This window comes from Narcine bancroftii, chromosome 14 (genome assembly GCF_036971445.1).
Source record: "Narcine bancroftii isolate sNarBan1 chromosome 14, sNarBan1.hap1, whole genome shotgun sequence".
NCBI classification, from domain to species: Eukaryota; Metazoa; Chordata; class Chondrichthyes; order Torpediniformes; family Narcinidae; genus Narcine; species Narcine bancroftii.
In genome coordinates, this window is record NC_091482.1 from 47,885,588 (window position 1) to 47,906,124 (window position 20,537).

General features: G+C 43.3%; 1 protein-coding gene across 3 annotated transcripts in view; it reads right to left on the minus strand.

The window, feature by feature from the left end:
* fah (fumarylacetoacetate hydrolase (fumarylacetoacetase)) overlaps positions 1-20,537 on the minus strand; it is a 60,815-nt gene that overhangs the window by 4,105 nt on the left and 36,173 nt on the right. The window contains exons 8-14 of one of the 3 annotated variants that reach the window (XM_069911730.1): positions 20,117-20,216; positions 17,589-17,665; positions 10,234-10,383; positions 7,327-7,402; positions 5,313-5,359; positions 3,404-3,505; positions 1,529-1,646 (exon numbers count right to left, since the gene is read on the minus strand). In XM_069911730.1, the coding sequence (XP_069767831.1) occupies positions 1,529-1,646; positions 3,404-3,505; positions 5,313-5,359; positions 7,327-7,402; positions 10,234-10,383; positions 17,589-17,665; positions 20,117-20,216 (670 nt within the window). The remainder of the gene's footprint in view (positions 1-1,528; positions 1,647-3,403; positions 3,506-5,312; positions 5,360-7,326; positions 7,403-10,233; positions 10,384-17,588; positions 17,666-20,116; positions 20,217-20,537) is intronic. The other 2 variants (XM_069911731.1, XM_069911732.1) reach the window with 2 other exon arrangements.

Genomic DNA, 20,537 nt, shown 5'->3' on the forward strand with positions numbered 1-20,537 from the left:
GATGGGACATAGACCACACTTCCCTAGTCTGCAGGCCCAAACAAGAGAACGCAAAAAGTCTGCAATGGAGACTAAAAGCAAACTATGGCAACTCAACAGGATGCTTAGGGCCACTGGCACAACACGACACAGTGAAACTCAGAGATTCCAACACTTTGGTCAAAAAGTTTGTGTTGCTGATATTGTGTTTATTTTTGTGTTGAATTTTAAGTTGAAAGAATATTGTATTAGTGTGTCATTTGTTAGATTAAACATATTGAGTAAAGGAGAATGTATTGATAGTGCTAGTGATCCTCCTGACCACTAGAGGGAGTCAGAGCCTAGTTTGGTTGCCGCTTGGGTTGAATTCAAGATTGATGCCCTCACACGGTAAATCAAAATGCCAGGCTTTAGTCTTTAACAAAATTATCATACTTGATGTTTTTTTAAATAATTTAATAACAGTTCTGTTACTGACATTTGATACCAGGTCTCTGAGTTTCTAGTCTGGAGCAAGCATCTGCTAGTCTAGTGGGCTAACCATCATGGGTTGGACCTTCTCTGAATCCAGGGTGAAGGCTTGGATCAGTTCAAAATCATTCTGGTTAGAGATTTAGATTTGTGGAGTTTCGGATGGGATCAGGCAGTTTCCATCAATGGAGTGTCACAGCCAACAGAGGCCCACAAGGGGGGGGGGGGGGGGGTGGAGGGGTCGGGAAGGGATGACAATGCTAAAGCTGTCTTCAAATGTCCCAAGAAATACAAAGGTAATAACACACCTTTCCACCTTACTTCCTGCACCTTGAGGGGGTAATCTATTCCACTTCTTTCCTTTTCCTGCATTGTGTTCACTTTTAAGGTTCTATCCATCTGCAAGTTCTCTGTCAGGTAACTGGTACCTCTATCAAATCTCCCCTCATTCCTCTACACTCCAGGGAATAAAGTCCTAATCTGTTTAACCTTTCAAGTTAACTCAATTCCTCAAGTCCCGGCAACATCCTTGTAAATCTTCTCTGCACTCTTTTGACCTTATTGACATCTTTCTTGGAGTTAGGAGACCAAAACAGCATACAATGCTCCAAATGTGGCCTCCCCAATGACTTCTACAACTTTACAATAACGTCCCAATTCAATACTTTGCTCAGGACTTAGATTTATGAAGGCCAATTCTCAGTTCTGCTAGATAACATGAGGATGGACCCATGATGGTTAATTTTGATGAATTTGAGCTCCTGTACAGAACCTTGTGTCATGAGCATCTCCCAGGATTTAAGAACAGGAGCTGGGGAGCTGAGAATTATGGAGTTAAACAAGAAAGTGAAGTCAAATTCAATATATAAATTCATGCAGGGCCCAGGCCTGAAATGTTGGTCCCTTCCTCTGGATGCTGCAAGATCTGCTGAGTTTCTCCAGCATGTTTGTGTATTGCAGGGGGAATATGGACCCCAGGTTTACTTTACACCTGATGCAAACCAGTCTGGTTACACAGCCCCTGCAAGGAGAATGAATGGGAAGCATAGGACCAATGGCATTTTCTCTGGGACCTCACCAGTCAAGATAACTTCATCACCATCCTGGAGGAATGTGCGTTTGTGCCCACTGCCCAGGTCTATGGGTTTTGTTCCCTTCCATGACAGTTCCAACATTGAGCCAAAGCTCTCTGGGTCCTGGAAAACATGACCAATTCATTCCATTACAGATAGTGCGGTGTCAATGAACCTCAACAACATTCAAACACAATGAAAAAGCAATTAAATTTACATTTCAAATTAACATACATCACGGTAATAGGCCCTACTGGCCCATGAGCCCATGTTGCCCAAATACAGTCACTTGTCAGCTTAACATCCACGATACACTCTCTGAAATAGGATGTTATGCAATTTGAACGTTGTGTGAACACCATATTATAGTAACATGACTATCAAGACATATTATATATGTACTGTACATACGTAGTGTATCATTATGTGCCTGGAAGTTCAATCACTTTGTATATAAACGCCATGAGGTACACGTGTTGTGTGCGGGAATCGCTACATCCTGTTCTCCGATCGGGATTTCTGAGCTTTATTATAACCTTATGGGACCATGGAAGTATATGCGGTCAGATGTTGCCCGAACAGATGTTATACGGCATATCATTGTATTCTAATCAACCTACAATCGTGTACATTTTGGAGAGTGGGAGGAAATGAGAGCATCGAGAGGAAACAAATGCAGACAGGGGGAAAAGGTACAAACTCCTTAGACAGTGTCTGATTCGCTGGTGCTGTAATAGTGTTTTGCACTAATGACCACACTAACTGTGCCGTACCATGTCTATAAGGAACACTAAAATTATTTTTTAAAAAAAGAAACAAAAACATAAACCCCACAAAACATTTAACTAACCCAATGGTTCTCAACCTTTTTCTTTCCTCTCACATTCCACTTTAAGTATTCCCTATGCCATCAGTGCTCTGTGATTAGTCAGGGATTGCTTCAGGTGGGATGTGAGTGGGAAGGGAATGTTGAGAATCACTGCTCTAGACCCAATTGTCAATGAAATATTTTGCTTGAGAAAAATTGTCATTGGCCCATTTCCTTTGGAGCGATGAAACCGTGCACGTAACGAGTCAATTAGGCACGATTCAAACAGTGGTTTTTCAACCTTTTCTTTCCACCCACATCCCACCTTAAGCAATCCCTTACTAATCACAGAGCACCGATTACTTAAAGTGGGATGTGAGTGGAAAGAAAAAGGTGGAGAGCCACTGAATTAATGAATAAATGTCGCACCTGCCAATGCTCTTCCCTCTTCCTCATGGATTGACCACGGGGAAACTGCAGTGCTCCCTGTATCCTGGGGTGATACAGCAAGCAAACAAGCCATGGACCACAAAGCTCAAATACTAACCAGCTTGGATGGGAAACCCACATGGTGGAGCTGACAACAAGGTTGCACAGGAGACCTAAACCTTCTGATGCTCATAGGGAAACATCAGCAGTTCAGCTGTTAACCTCCAGCATTTCCCTATATTTCCTGGACATGTGATGACATTAAATGCAAAGAAATAACTGTCAAAGGACATCCAATCGGTAATTATTATTCATTGAATCTGTGAAAGCCAGTCTACTACATTCTCATTTGGTAAAAGAGATAGCCTTCACAGTGCAGCTTGATCCAGTGCTCTTGGGCGCTGTCCGTGTGGAGTTCGCACGTTCTCACCGCAATAGCGTTCGGGCGCTCCGGTTTCCTCTTGCGTCCCCAAAGGGGCGTTGGCTGATGGGTCAGCTGTAAACTTCCCCAGGAAAGTCAGTCAGGGAGAGGGGACAGGCAAGTGTGAGAGAGGATAGCTGGGTGAGAACCAACACCCACTCAACAAGGCCGAGTGGCCTCCTGCACGAGATGCACGAGAGCAGAAAGACTATGGATACTCACCGGGCCACTGATGGTTCCAGAGGCCAGCAGATCTCCCGGCCTTACATTGCATCCATTAACTGTATGGTGAGCCAACTGTTGTTTCATGGTCCAATACATATTCTGAAGAGAATAAAGATTTGTTTCATTTAAAAGCCATAAAAAAGATACTCCCATCGGTTACGTTTATCGTGCCAGCACATCCCAAAGACCTTCTCAAGAGTGACACCAAAGATCGTATGGCACTGATAGAATTGTTTCTCATCATATGCACCGACGTACAGGTACTTTCAACTTGCATCCGTGTTCGGTTCTGACCAACTGGTCATATCTCGAAATGGACGCATGTCAGAATTACCCTGTATCCGTGTTATAGTTTGGCAAATTCAGCACGGCAGCCACCAGCCAGCTCTCACAAGAGGCGCAATTTTCCATAGATAGGCCCGACTTTCACTGTAAAAGTGAACTTACATTTTTCTTTACTATTTCTCAGTTGTACGTATGGATGGCTGTAAGTTGCACAGGTGGCAAGTCGGGGAATACCATTGTAATGAAAAGCTCCATTTTGCATGCTACAACGTGCTGAGTAACTGGATTCAAAACCACCCTGCTGACCTACCAGTTATGAGCTTAGGTACCAGTTAGATATTGACAGCTCATAATAGGTCACTTTGTGTCAGATGCAAGGCAGGCCTCTTGGTGAAGTTTGAACAAAAGTGGTCTGAGCGCGATTTCACCCCATTTCTGATTTCAATCCCCATCATTTCTTGGATGCATGTGACATTGTTATCATAAAAAGGCAAAGATGCCGGAGGAACTCAGCCGGCCTCGCAGTGTCCACAGGAGGTAAAGGTACATTACCGATGTTTCGGGTCCGACCCCTTCCTCGAGGTATGGGAAAAGCAGGCAGCGCCTGAATAAAAATGACGCGGGGAGAGGGGGAAGAAAGGAGTAGAGACTAACATGCAAAAGGACTATTCTTCCTCCCTTCCCCATCCCTCCATCTCCCACCCCTGTCCCTCTCTCCATTCACAGAGTCATCCCTCCCTCCCCCACTTGCTGCAGTGCCCTCCCTCCCTTATCCACCCATTATCTCCTGCCTGTGGGACTGTGCTCCTCTCCTCCCCCCCCGCCCCCAAATTTTGTTTGGGCACCTGCCTACAATTTTCTCATTCCTTGATGAAGGGCTCAAGCCCGAAACATTTCATATTTTTGCTATATAAACCACACTGTTTGACCTGCTGAGTTTCTCCAGCATTGGATATGGAGAAGAAAGATTAGAATTGATAAGGGGGGAGGGCGGGGGGAAGTGGGTCTGTGAATGCAGAGCTGAGGCAATCATGCACAGCACATTTTATTTACTGAATAGCAGACTTTGGATCAATGTGTTACGAGTTATGATCTTTAGTCATGAGTGCGGCTCCTCTACCCAGTGCTGCCTCCGGTTCCCTCCTGCCTGATGGCAGCAGCTCCTCATTGAGCTAATGCCCCATCAAATCTTTTGCACAATTTCATCGCCCCCCCCCCACCCCCCACCACCCCAAGAGTGTGCAAAGGACTTTTCTTTAGGTGCTTTCCTTCTTTAAAATGCTTTCTTTAGGCAATTTTATGGATTTTTGGGGTGCTAACCTTCATCACTCCAACTCTGTTCCTGTTCACTGAAGGCACAACAAGGTTGAGGAATCAGGCAGGATAATAGTTTACACAGTCTCTTTAGGGTCAAGGGAACCATCTGAGAGACTATTTGAGCAGATTCAATTGTAACTTTCAAAGGGACCAGAATATATACTTGAGAGAAAATTTGACATGGGATTTGGAGAAATGCAAGGGAATTGGATCCTTGGAAGGCTCTATCAAAGAGATGACTGGGAGAAGATTGCTGTCTTTTGACAGATTCTATGACTGGGGGAAAAAAAATCACCATTCTCACCTTGAAGTTGGACCGACAGATAGTCACCTTTTCAGCCATCTCTTCACCTGCCATCAATACAGAGAATGTTTTTGAAGCCAAGTCAAATGTCAACATTTTGAATAGTTGAAATATTGTATTAAAAGATTGAATGAAGAAACAAAGATGCTTCAAAGAATTCACTTCAGTTATTTTTACTTAACTTTTGAACAGACCCTTGCCCATAAGTAAATGATACACGATAGAAGCCAATTCTAACCTTGCAGCTGAATTAGCCTAATTAACGTACTAAACCCCATATATGGTTAGAGGGTGGGAGAAAGCCAGAGTGCCTGAAGACCCATGTAGGTCAGGAGCAGAACATATAAATTCTTTACAGTCAGCAATGCATTCAAATCTTGGTAACTGCACGGTAATAGCGTTGCCCTAACCTCTACACTAACTGCCTTAATATTTAACCTCATTAATTCACTGACACTTTACAAACTCCCTGCAAGTAATCACTGTTCTCTATATAGTTAGACTGTTCCATTGAGATCTAACCCTCCAACTCTCCCCAACCCCATTCTGTTCCATTGGGACAGCACGGTTGGCGAAGCGATTAGCACAAGCAACACCTTTACTGCGTCAGCGATGATCAAATCCCGCGCTGTCTGTAAGGATTTTGTACGTTCTCCCTGTGTCTGCGTGAGTTCTTCCCGAGGGCTCAGGGTTCCACCCACCCTTCAAAACATACTGGCGGGGGGGGGGGGGGGGCTGTAGATTAATTGGGTGGTATGGACTCATGGGCAGAAATGGTCTGTTAACATGCTCTATGTCTAATTAAAAATTTTGCCCAAATTTACTTCCCACTGAGACAAATATATCCAATAAAATAAAGGCTCATTTCTAACTCGGTCAACTGAGGTACAGATGCCATTTCTAGGTGTGTGAATGCGGAAACATTATCGGAGCACACCTGGACATTCAGCCCAATTTGACTGAACCTGGGTGAGCTCTCATCTCAAGTTATTTTTAAGTTTATTTTTATGAAGGCATTATTAGAATTTTCCTTTTTATTATTAATCCATTTCAAATATGGTTTTTTAAATCCTCCTTTCTTGGCCTTCTCTGTTCCAATAGCAAAGAATGGTTAGTAGAGGAGGCCAAACAGCCCATCATGTCTATGCTAGCTCTCTGACAGAGCAATTTCTAGTTCCTCTTCCAAACCTTCTCCCTGAAGCTCTGCAACCTTTTTCTCTCAGTGGTATTTTATCTAGTTCCTGCATGAAGGCTCAAATGGAACCTTCCCCCCCCCCCCCCCCCCGCATATCTGCAACCAGTGTGTACCAGATTCCAGCCACTAGTGTCACACAAAAGTTTTTCCCTTGTCTTATTCTTAATGCTCTTCCCCTTTAAGCTAACCTGTGACCTCTAACCTGCCAACTCTCCCCAACCCCACTTTGTCCAGACCGCTCGTCGTAGTTCTACCCTCCGCCTTCTCCTCCCCGGAGGAAACAGTCCCATTCTCTCTCATCTGCCCCCACAACTGCTTGGCTCACATCGCAGGCAACACCGTCACAGATCTCACCTGCATTAAAAATTCTCAGTGTGAACTCCATGCTTTCATACACTGCCTTGATTGATCAAGCCCCGCGTTGTGTTTGTTATTGTTTTCTCAACATGTCCTTTCAATAACTTGTGTTCCTCTTTTTAGAAAAATGCCCTTTAACTTATACTGACCATACCTCACTCTTGAACTCGTCAACTTTTATAGCTTCAATTTCCTCCTGCTCTGTTGTTATCGTGTATGAAGACTGATCCAAATTCTGTCTCAGAATTCAGGTGCAAGTTCCCATTTTTTTTCCTTAATTAGAAACCAATACTCTTCAACAAGTGAAGGATTCACCCAACTCACCAGCTGATAAGAAATTAATGCAATGTGTGATAATATTAAATTGATTTATCTTTTTTAAATAAACAATAGTTGATTTAAATTGCCTGGCCAAATTTAAAAAGCGACGCGTGGCAAACTAAATTTTAAGGCATAACTTACCTTTAATGGAAACAAATAGGTTGATGTCAAACATGTAGGGGTCATCACTGCAGAGGTAGGGGAAAGGCTTGGGATCCTATACAATCAAAAACATCAATAGAAGGAAAGTGAAATGACATTTGAAGCTACAATAGATACTTCACAATCTCACCTGCTCCACCTCACTGACCATCAACACCTCAAGACTGTGTTCCTAATCCCCTGCTCTACACCCTCAACACTCACAAATTGGATTGCAAAGCTTGGCTCCAATACAAATTAATTGTAATAATAGGTACTGGTGAATCAGAACATAGGATGGAGATGGAGAATCTGGTTGAGTGATGTCAGAACAACAACTTTGCTCTGCAAGACCAAGGAGGTTATTGTGGACTTTAGGAAGGAGAGGCTGACACTTCCATTTACATTGGTGGTGTAGAGGGTTAGTCTAATATTCTGGGAGTCCACCTATCTGAGGACCTCTCCTGGAGGCAGCACATTGAGGTAACTGCAAAGAAGGTACAACAATGCCTCTGGTTTCCAAGTTTGAGGAGATTTGGCATGGTATTGAACACTCTATAGAACCTCCATGGTTGCACTTTGGAAATTATACCGACTGGCTGCATCATAGCCGGGTTTGGAAATGTGTAGTAAGTGTACACTCAGCCAAGTCCATCAAAGGACATCTACGTGAGGGCCTGTCTCAAGCAAGCAGCCAACATCATCATGGTCCCTGATCACAACCTATTCTCACTGCTCCCTTCAGGCAGAGGTAGAGAAGCCCAAATTCCAGTATCTCTGGTTCAAGATTATTTTCCCCCCCAAACAGCTCTCAGGCTCTAGAGCCTTCGTAAACTACTCCAACCTTAATGACCAACTGACCCTGGACCAAGAAAATATCTGCACGATTGAAACACCACTTTGTTTTTGTACTAACCACAATGAACATTTATTTATATATCCTTTCAGGCATGACATATTGTGCTAGTATTAAATTATACTGTTGTAGCTGGTGTATCTTAAGCACCTGTATGACTGCAGCAATCAAAATTTCAGTGCATCTGTACATTGCACATATTTAGGACAGTAAACCCTCATTCAGAATCTAGGGCACTGACGGGTTCCAGATCGTGTCAGAGATTCATATCTGGAGCTTGGGGCCGATGGTTTAGACTGCACTCTATATGGCTGCATGGGGGGGGGGGGGGGGGGAGGGATGCGGGAGCACACTGGAGACGAATCCATGGACGCTCAGTGTCCCTGAGGGGAACTCTCTTGCTTCTTTCTCTGACTGTAAGAGACGCTTCAGGCAACTTCTGCCAATGGAAAATCTGTCCACCATAACAAATTCCACTATTTATTACATGGCAATTAATTGAACCTTCAAACTTTAGGTTTCACGTTTAAGTACAGTCGTGTGTTGGTCTACTAGACAGGGGCAGGATCCAATGATTGAAATACTAAGGAAGCTAATGTACAAGTAGTAGGATATCTGAATGGAAAGTGGTGTGTGGGTGGGGGGGGGGGGGGAGGGGAGGAGGTGCATAGTTGATCATCTTGAAAAGGGATGAGGAGATGTATGGAAAACAGATAACATTGAGGGAAGGGAGGTAGCTGGAGAAGGATGTGGCGCCATTTCCCAATATTCCAGCAATCAGAGAATTGCCAGTCACATCTCAATACCCTCATTGAAAGACGAGATCAAGGTCACGTCCAGCAAGTGCAGAGTGGTCAATCGAACCTCAGTGGTGGGGAAGCATTTGGAAACAATATTAGGAAAAGCACTTAGTAAGCACTTGGACCTACTGAGTTTATAGCAGATATCTGGAGCCGATCAGTTAAGGGCTGAAAGGGTTTTCTGATCAGATAACAATGCAGATTGAAGGGAATATTTCTCAGATGAGAGGAGACAGACTATGATGTTCCCCAGGGCTCCGCATTGACACTCTGCATTCTCCGATATACATGAATGTCGAGGATGTATAGGGTAGAATCTTAAATGGTTTAGATGGCACAAAGTCTGACAATTAGGCTTGTTGTAATGAAGATATTAGTAGACCAAGAAGATGAGTAAAGGCTCGCTCAATGAGCAGGTGAATTGCAGATGGAATTTACTATAAAGAAGTTGGAATGATACCTTTTAGGGGAAGGAGATGGGGGAGAGCGGATGGAAGATGTCAAATATCCAAAAGGTGTACTGGTACCCAAATCTCCGAGAGTAGCAGGACATGCTGAGAGATCGGCTTGTAAAGCACATGGAGTCCAGAGATTCACAGAGGCATGTGGTACATAAATGGAAAGTTAGGCTAAGCCATTGTAAAGTGCCAGTTAGTTCCCAACCAGAGTTTTGGATCCAATTAGAATCAGCCAACTTTAAGGATGTGAAGGTACCAAAATGATGGATGTAATTGGAAGGGTCTCAACTCCAAGGCTAGATGGGCAAAGCTCGGTTGTTCTTCGTGGAGATATGCTAGAGATGGACGTGTCACCAGTTTACAGAAGGTAAACAGAGGGAAGCTGTTCCCATTGGTGACTGCCTCGAAGTCTGAGGCCACAATTCCAAAGCAGAGACTTCAACACAAACTCCGGGCTAGACTTGCAGTGCTGAGGTTAAATATTCCACTTCACTCTTCCAAAGAATACTGGCCATGCCCCAAGTAATACTTCATCCTCAATCAGAGTTGCTGAAATCTGAAGTAAATGCAAAACACAAATGTCTGCAGACACTGTGGTTGAAATGTCTCCAGGATTTTTTTAAACTGAAATCTCATTGTGGTTCATGGGAGCTTGCAGTCATAAATTGACTGCAATCTTTTATCTATTACAACAATGAACAGACTTCAAACAAGGCTGTCATTCTAATTAACCAAATCAGATGTGCTTACTGGTTAAATTGACAGTGAGTGTGTCTGTGTCCTTGCCAATTACCTGTACTGGATTGGCGATTACAAACGGCAACAGAGCTTCCATCGTTACGACCCAGGGAGATATGGTCGTTCCAAAACTCTTGCTCAGAAACGGTCCAAGGGGAACATACTCCCATTTTTGGATATCTCGAGCTGCAAAAGTAACGTCAGGCTGAAGACGGGTGAGCAGTAGGTTTGAATCAACCTTATCACGAGCACCTCTCTAATCTGCTGTGTTTCACTCATTTGGGCAAATTAACGTTTAAATCTGAAATCTTTTGACAAGAAGACTGGGCAGTATGTGTGCCAGTATGAACAGAAACATAAATCATTGCACTACAGTACACAATGTTGTACCAACATTAACTACCCAAGAAACCTCAACCCTTCCTACCTCATAGCCCTCTGTTTTTCTTCCATCCATGTGCCTGTCTAAAAGTCCCTTAAATGCCCATAATGTTTCAGTCTCCACCACAGTCCTTGGAAATGCATTCAAGGCACCCTCCACTCTGTTGCCTCCCCTAAACTTCCTTCCCCATCACTTTGTACAGATGTCCTCTGGTGTTTGTATGTCCTGGCCTGGGAAAAAGGTGCTGACTGTCTACCTTATCTATGCCTCTCATAATCTTGTGGCCCTTTATTTTGGAATGAAATTGAGTGGGGGTACAATGGATAAAATGGGAAAGATAAGGACATGGGGAAACACAGTTAGCGCAACCCTGTTGCAGCGCCAATGACCCGAGTTAGAATCCACCACTGTCTGTAAGGTGTGATAGATTATATCTATATAATATAAAATGTTTTTGGAAGAGATAGATTGTGGGGAGTTTTAGTGTAGGTCACAAAAAATGCAAACACTTCACAAAACATCTCATTTAAGATGCAAGAGCTCTGCTCAAACCAGACACTCCGGGCCCAGGGCCTTTGTAAAGGTGATGGAAACTGCTTTGCTGAAGGTTTTTCACAAGGAGGTGCAAACAGAGGAACCTGAGCTCAATAAACTTCAAATTCAGGTGTAAATAGATTATTGTTTTGAAAGCAACAAAAGAATGGGTTCAAGTTTGGGTCCAGTGCTGTAATCTGTCTGGTTGCAGTTTGCTGTTCTAAAGAAGGTTGTATGGTTTTGCAGACACAGAGACAATGAAAAACCAGTTTCCATGGTGGCTTTTGGAAGGTTGTTTAAACCCTATTTTGAAGACGGGTTGAGAGTGGCCCATACATGAGGGAATGGCTGGCTAGAGGGTTTCACCTGAAATAAGGGAAACAAAAGGAACTCTATGGTGACCTGGAAGAAGAGGTTATCATTCGGAAAACCCTGATGGGGCAAGTTTCTTCGTCAAGACACTGAAGTGGCTGATCGGAGGGAATCAGTTTGAATGAGCAATGAATCTCTCTCTGAAACCAACGACAACCTTCCGGAGTGGTTTTAAACACCAGAGCTTGGTGAAAATTCATGTATGTTAAATTCTGTGCACTTGGAGGGGTGAGAAGTGAGTTGGGACTGTGAATCAAAGAACTTTTCTGACCTTGTATACATTATATAAACACGTGCTTAGAATTAGAAAGGGGGGGGGGTTAAGTCAAGTTAATAGTAACAAGTTAAAGTCTGATCCTGTTTTAATGTTTAAAGAAAATTAAAAACAACTTTTGTTTAAGTAACAATTTGTTTTGGTGAATTTCTATTGCTGCTGGGTTTTGGGGTCCTCTGGGCCCGTAACAAAGGAGTTTATACATTTTACCCGTGTCTGCATGGGTTTCCTCCCACCCTTTAAAAACAGAGGATCAATTGGTGTGTTTGGGTTGCACAGGCTCGTGGGCTGGAAGGGCCAGTTACCGAGTGACATGTCTAAATTTAAAAAAATTAAATGAGTGAAAAACAAAGCAATTTAGGGACAAGGGAAAAAAGGAGAGGACAAGAATGCAGCCATAGGTTGTAAAAGAGAATGAGAGAGGAAGGAGGGAAGGATTAGGAGTGATGATGGGAGAAAAGGAAGTGGAGAGTGAGAGTAGGAGTGAGGATGTGGGCTGTGGATCAGGATTTTATTGGGAAGGGTTATGGCTGTCATGAGACAGCACTGCCCCCTACCTAGTCAGAGGACACACCAGCTGCCAAATCAAGGTTTGGTTCTGCCCCACCCTGCCATAGACACCATATAATTCACCCGAACTGTCCAGCATGTCTGTACTTGGCCTTGGGCTATTGTAATTGGATTAACCCTCCTGGCCCTGAGCTATTGGTCCCTGCTGGACCCTATAAAAGTGCCGTGCTCTTTGTTCTCTCTCTTTGCCAGCTTGGGACCACCCTGCTTCACTCCAGGCCTAGAAATGTGGAAGGGTGCTGGAGAAACTGTTGGTAAGATGTGCACTGTTACAAGGGTTGGGAGCATTTAATTAGTGTCCTTTGTAGCATAGAGCTGAGCCTGAACAGAGTCAAGGGAAAGTGGGGGATCATAGTAATTTTTCAATTAGGCTCATGAGGCACAACCTTCCCTTTACAAAGCCATGCTGACTATTCTTGAGTAAATTATACCTCACCAGATGCTGGTAGATCCTATCCTTAAGAATCCTTTCCAATAGTTTACACACCACTGACGTGAGACTCACCGGCCTATAATTCCCAGGATTCTCCTCATTACCTTTTTTTAAACAAAGGGACTACATTTGTCATTTTCCAATCCTCTGGCATCTCCCCCATAGTCAAAGAGGATTGAAAGACCATAGCTAATGCTCCCACAATTTCTTTTCTTACCTCCCACAGCAACCGAGGGTATATCTCATCCGGCCCCAGGGACTTATCAATCTTGATGTTATTTGGAAGATCTAACACTTCCTCTTCCATAATCACCACATTGTCCAACACATGGCCCTGCTGTATTTCAACTTCATCCTTTTCTCTTGAAAGCAAGGTATTTATTCAGGACCTCCCCTACCTCCTCCGCTTCTAGGCACATGCTGTCTCTTATCTTTTAGTGGGCCGAACTTCACTTTTGTCATCTTTCTTTTTTTAAAAAAACAGAACGGCTTGGTTATCCTTAATCTGCCAAGGCCTTTTCCTGCCCCCTTCAAGCTCTCCTAATTTCCTTCTTAAACTCCTTCCTGGCTTCTATATATTTCTCATGAGCCCTATCAGATCCCTGCTTCCTATATCTAACAAAGGCTTGCTTCTTCCTCTCTACCAGTCAACTTACCTGTTTCGTCATCCACGGTTCCCTTTTCCTACCATTTTTTTTCCTTGTCCTAGTGGGACAAACCTGCCCTGGACCCAGCTCAATTGGCCCCGTAACTTCCTCCACATTACTTCTTTGCTCTCCCCCTTGAGCATCTCTTTCCAATTAATATTCCCTAGTTCCTACCTAATCATTTCATAATAGCTCTTCCCCAGTTAATCACTCTCCTATTTAGCCCAAGTTCGTCTACAGCTAAAGTGAAGCTGAGGAAGTTGTGATCACTTACACCAAAGTGCTCCCCCCACCAGAGGTCTATCATTTGATCTGGTTTGTGACTCAGCACCAGACCCCAGTATGGCCTCTCCTCTCTTCGGCCGGTCCACACACTGTGTCAAGTATTCTTCTTGAACACACCTAACAAGTTCAGCTCCAGGAAGTCCCAGTCAATATTTATTAAGGAAGTTAACATCTCCCATGACTACAATCCTGTATTTCCTACTCCATTCTAAAACCTGCTGCTTCTCAGTTCCTCAATGTCCGGGAGACTATTTGGGGGCCTATAAACTACTCCCAGCACAGTGATTGTTCCCTTCTGATTTCTGATTTCCACCCAATACTGACTCATTGACTCACTTTCCATACAGCTGTGATTCGAACCTTCAGGAACAATGCCACACCCCTCCTGTCTTTTTAAAAAAAAATACAACTATACCCTAGTAACTGCATCATCCAATCCTGTCCTTCCTCCAGCCAGGCTTCAGTAATGGCTACAACATCACAGTTCCACGTATTGATCCAAGCTCTAAGTTCATCCCCTTTTAGACCCCTTGCATTGAAATAGACATTTCAACCTTTCTGATTTGTTGCATTTATGATTTGCCCCCTTCCTGTCATTCCTCAACATAGGGCTTGTAGCATCCTGCTTTTGTCCTACTACCCTAGTGTCCGTATTCACAATCTGATTCCCACCCTCCTGCCAGGATATTGGTCCCCTTCCAGTTCAGGTGCAGTCCATCCTTTTTATAAGAGGTCTGGCCTTCCCCAGAAATGATCCCAATGATCTAGGAATCTGAAACCCTACCCCCTGCACAAACTCTTCAGCCACACATTCATCACCCATAACTTTCAACCTAAGCGTGGCACAGGCAACAATCCTGAGATTACCACCCTTGAAGTCCAGTCTTTTAACTTCCTACCTAACTCCCTAAATTCCCTCAAGGACCTCATCTCTACACCCATCTATGTCACTGGTTCCCACGTGAACCACAACATCCAGCTGCTCCCCTTCCAGAATGCTGTGGGGTCAATCCAAGACATCCCTGACCCTGGAAGCTGGGAGGCAACAAACCAACCAGGAGTCTCGATACATTCCAGCAAACTTCCTGTCTGCCCTCCTAACCAATGAGTCCCTATTATTAAGGCTCTCCTCTTCTCAGCCCTTCCCTTCTGAGCCAAGATGCCAATCTCTGTGCCTCAACTTGTCCCTGGTAGTTTCCAAAACAGCATACCTATTGTCAGTGGGAACGTCCACAGGGTTACTCTGTACTACCCGTGCTTTCCTTTTCCCTCCTTTGACAATCACCCAGCTATCTGTGTTCTGTCTATTTGGGGTGACTAGCTCCCTGTACCTCTTTTCGATTACTGCCTCGGCCTCCTTAATAACTCATAGTTCATCCAGTTCCAGTTGCCAAACTCGATCAGTAAGGAGCTGGAGCTGAATGCACTTTGTGTGGTTGTTTGGGACATGTACACCTTCCCAGATCTCCCACATCTGGAAAAATCCACAGCCCAAGCTGACTCCATTAATTTTGAATGAAAACTCCCTTGATTAGACTTACCTTCTTCAAGCAGCAGCTCTCCTCAGTCACTGCTCAACAGAGAGACAAAGGCGCAACTTTAATGTCCCCGCCCCCGCCGTCCCTGAGCCACTCTGTCACTGGCCGCTCCCCAGCCTGTTCCTCCTTTTAAGTAATGCTAAGTCTGTGAACACAAATACTGAGCAGCTCTAGACAATTTTCTCAATTCCTCGCACCTGCAGCCAAAGATTCAATCACTGCCTCAACACTTAACACTAATAAATCACTTAAATATTTAACCGTAGATGGTAAACCATCTGAAAAACAAGGTAAGTTGTCTCGCCCTTTTTAAATCTGCTGCCCAACTGACGTGACACACCTGCACACTTGGCCCCCTCCCTGACCTTAGTCCCTACACGTCTAAGTAAATAAGCACACCTTTAAAACTCTACATGTACAAATAAATAAATAAACACTTAACCCTCTGCTATTCCTTGCCTCTACGTGACTAAATAAATAAATAAAAGTTTAAACCACCGTTACTCATAGATTTTCGAGCAAATCTCCTGGCTCCTGACCAACTGAAAATCAAAGAGTGTGTATGTGTGTGTGTATATCTATGTGTGTGTGAAAAAAAAATATGTGTGTATTTATGTGTGTGTGCGCGGCCACTGTATCAGTTATCATTTCCCACACTTGCATTCTGTAAATAAAATCCTTCCCCATCAAAACTGTGTCCAGAGTCCTTGCCTTTGAGACCCACCAAACCTGTTTCCTCACTCACAACAGTGTTTGAGTCAAAATTAAAGTACAATATAAAGCTAGCCAGAAATATTACAGCAGCAAAAGTTTCTATTAATAAAGGAAAGAGTTGACAAATTGAGCACTGTTTGGAAGTTTGAATTGGGGGGCTTACAACTTCCCCATTATAAAGCTGCTCAATTGAGATTTATTGATGTATTGTTTAGATAAAATTCCTCCTTGGGTTAATATTGAATTTAGTAAAATAGTAGGAGAAATAAATTTACACAATATTATCTATAAATGGAATTCTAAATTGTTGGTAGCAAGTAGGGAAACCTATTTTGAAACATTTGATTGAATTATGGAATAACATTGATAATGAGATAGGTATGAAAGGTTTAGGTTCACGAAAAATGCCCCTTTGTCAAAATAAACATTCCATTTACTCGGGATAATCAATTTTTTAAGACTTGAATGTGGATGGTTATTGAGAGGAGGCTAGGAGGTTTATAACATTTGAACGAATTCGGAATAAATTTATTGTGCCTAATAATATCTTTTTCTGTTACTGTCAAGGGTTTTTTGACTGATAAAATAGGTCCAAGTTTGATGTTATTGAATCAGAGTGAATTGGAATTATTGATTCGTAATAGTAATGTAAATAAATTTATTTCTATAATGTATAATTAATTTCAAAGGAAACCACTAAAATAGGGGTACATAAATTAAAATTAAGATGGGAAGTGGATCTAAACAGATAAATAAACGAGGAAGACTGGATATTATGACAAAAATTATAAATGTTAGATACAGGTTAGTTCAATATAATTTTTTACATCAGTTATATTTGACTCCACAAAAATTAACTAGACTGAATCAGATTTGTTTTTTATTTGTGGAAGTGAGATTGGAACTTTTTTGCATTCGACTTGGCAGTGTCCTAAAGTCAGGTATTTTTGGTTGGAAGTCGGAATTTTGGAACAGATTACGGGGTCAAGTTCCCACAGGATCTGATGTTATTCTTATTAAGTAATATTAAGGTTGTAACACCCAAATTAAAATTAACTATGTATCAAATTGAAGTTGTAGAAATGGCTTTCAGGTAATGTATTGCAATATCATGGAAGTCAGATACAGACTGAGATATGGAAAGATGGCATGCAGAACTTCGTTAGAGAAGATTATAGTTTATGAAATAAATATCATTTGTTTTGAAAAATATGGTGCCCATATTTACAAAATGTGTGTTTTGATAAACTCTCTGAAGTCCTCACTTCTTGGGGTAATCTCCAATATTACACTTTGTAATGTAAATGCTTTATTCCCTTGGCCTTCTCCAGTCTTTCTTTCTTTCTTTGTTCTCTTTTTCTTACTTTTATCTTTCTTGGGGTTTTTTTTTGGGGGGGGAGGAGGGTTCTTATGTACCACATGCATAACGTTTTGAAATAATTTTTGAATTTCATGAAATTTAATTATTATTGTGGTTTAAAATTTGTAAATAAAATATTCAAAATAAAAAATGAGCACCAATCCTACAGGGAGCGAGTCTGGGGAATTAATGATGGGAAACGACGTGAAGGAGGCTTTAATCCGCACTGCAGAGGATACAAGGAACATCATAGAAATGGCTCTAATCTTGCTAGGGAGAAGCAAAAGAAAATTCTAACCACCTTTCTCCTCTGTCTGGATTCCTCATCGTTTTGTAGACTAACTGAGGTTGTGGACTGCCAGTGAGGGCTACTGGGACCTGGAAGGAATGTTTTACAATCAGATCAATGAAGCCATTAAATGGTGCAACAGCCTGCTCCAGCTTCTGTAGGTCCACACGGGAAAGAAGATGTGAGCAAGTAGACTGGGTGTGGGAGTGAGGACAGGGGCTGGGAGGAATGGGGAGAGAAAATGGGAGTGAGAATGGGAGTGAGGGACCAGAAGGGAGGGAGCAGGATGGGGAAGGGAGGAGGGATGGGGAGGTGAGGAGGATGGGACATTGAAGATGTGAGTGAGGATGGTGGCGAGATGAGCGGAGGTGTGAGAGAGGACAGGACAGATGTTGACTGAGTGGGGCAACAGGCAGGAGTGGGAAACGTGCATGGGCTTGCGAGTGAGGTCATCATCTGAGACTAGGAATGAGGATGCAGGGAGTGGAGTGAAGATACCTTTGAGGACAGCGAGGACACGAGTTGGAGATGGGGAGTGAAGATGGGAAGGGGGCTGGCTGAGGTTGTCGAAGATGTAGACAATGAAGATGGGAGTGAGGAGTGAAGAAGGAATGGGAATGGAAGATGAGTTTAAAGATATGGAGCATGGGAATGGGGGCGCGAGAGTGGGGGAGTGAAGATTTGGGGGGAGGAACGATGAAGAGTGGTTTTTGATGAAGGTGGGCAGTGAGGTTGGGATAGTGGCCATTTGAGGGCTCAGGTAAAGGGTTCAGTATCCATCAAGGGATCTTGATTTAAAGCATGTAGGCTCTGATGGAGTTTAAACTGTGTCCATGACATGGCCAAGGGAGAGTGACCCAAAGCAGCCAGATCATAGTGTTGGCTCCATCATCCCATCAGCCTCAGTGCCCCACTCGTTCCCCAGATCTGCACATTCCCTACAGTGCTCCTCCCATTCCCCTTCAAATACACGGATTGACTTCCACACACCTATTGTTGTTGAGATCTATTCCACAACTACTTCCCGAATTCTAAAATTTCTCTCACATTCCTTTTGTAGTGTTTTTGCCCAAGATTTTAGATCTACACCTCCCATCTTTGATGCATCTGCTAACAGGGGCAGCTTCCTCTGTAAACTCGTCATGATGTTGCCCATCTTTCACCAGATCTCCTCATTTTCAAGCAGAACAGCCCCAACTTCATCAGGTTAACTTGTCAAAGTTCAGATTCATTGTCATATCACATACATCCCTGAGATACTTTTTTTCCTGTGGGCAAGGCAGAATTACCACTTATTTGTAGTGCAAAAAAACTGTACTCAAGAAGATATGTATACATGTAAACAAATAAAGAAATGTAAAAAAAAAACTCTGGAAAAAAAGAGGAAAAAATTAAATAACGTGCAAAAGTAGGAGTCCTTAATCCCCTGATTGAGTTTGTCTTTGAGGAGTCTGATGGTGGAGGAGTAGCAGTTGTTCCTGAACCTGCTGGTGTGAGTCTTGTGGTTACCTTTACCTCTTTTCTGATGGCAGCAGCGAGAACAGAGCTGGGAGGTGTGGATCCTTGATTATCTTAATCCTGCAACCTTTCACATCATGTTTTAGGTCAGGTCAGAGGGCAGATAAAACTACCCCTAAAAAGAGATGTGTGTTGTTGGATTCAATTCTGGGGTTGCTGATTGAAGCGGGAGCCAGACCAACACTTCGGTTTGGATAAGTTAAGTGGATGACAGAAAATAGAAGGGATTGGAGGGTGCTGAGTGAGAACGTGTTTGAGTCTTGTCAGAATGTAGGGAGCACAAGGTAACCTCTACCAGGTTCTCACTGCAGCAAGAGGAAGAGAATGGGTGTCATCCTTCCCGTTTCCAGTGCTGAATGACCAGCTGTATATTCCCCAGGCTTCTACCCTTTACAAGACAAGGACAAAAGAAGGGTGGAGACAGAGGGCTGGAAACAGAGGGGTGCCACAAATCACAAACAGCTCTTGTGGTTTGCCCATGGCCTCCTGTACTGTCAAACCCAGACCACCTGTAAATTAGAGGAATTGCACCTAATTTTCTGTCTTGGTACTCTTCAGCCAGATGGCATTAACATCAGTTTCTGCTAGCCCACTCCTAACTTCCCCATCCCTCTGTCTTCTTTCCTCCAGCTCTCCACCCCCTTCTCTCACAGAGCCATCCCTCCCCAGTTTGCAGCTGTGCCCTCCCTCCCTTATCCTCCGATTACCTTCTGCCTGTGGGACTGTGTTCCTCCGCCCCTGCATCTCCACCCCCCCCCCCACCATTTTATTCAGATGACTGCCCATATTTTGGCATACCTTGATGAAGGGCTCAAGCCTGAAAGGTTGGTTTTGTACCTTTATCTTTGCTATATAAAGGACACGGTTTGTCCTGCTGAGGTTTTACTAGCTCATGTGGAGCAGCAGAAACAGACCTGACAGTGGAAACTATGGCTGTGATTTCAAGCATCTTTGCTCTACACTGCAGTGGCCTTTTCCACACTACACAGAATAGCTGATTGATGAGGTGACAATCAACTTACCGCTCCAGTCATTCATAAGAACCATTCCAAAAATATGCTCATGGGCCTGAGACACAGGAATAGACACTCCCAGTTTGTTTCCTGGTCCGATGAAGAAGCCCTAATTCAGGAAGAAAGAAAGACAAAAATGTTTCTTTCTGCTAATTACTAATTATGTGTAAAGAACTTCCACAGAAACGTTGTTTCCCATGGTGGAAGAGTCCAGGACAAGAGGGCACAATGTCAGGCTTGAAGGGTGTCAGCAAAGAACAGTGATATGGAGGAGTTTCTTCAGCCAGAGGGTGGTAAATCTGTGGAATGTGTTTGTGGAGCCAGGACATTGGGTGTATTTAAGGCAGAGATTGATCGGATCTTGATTAGCCAGAACATCAAAGGTTATGGAGAGAAAGCTGGGCAATGAGTGGGAAAATGGATCAGCTCA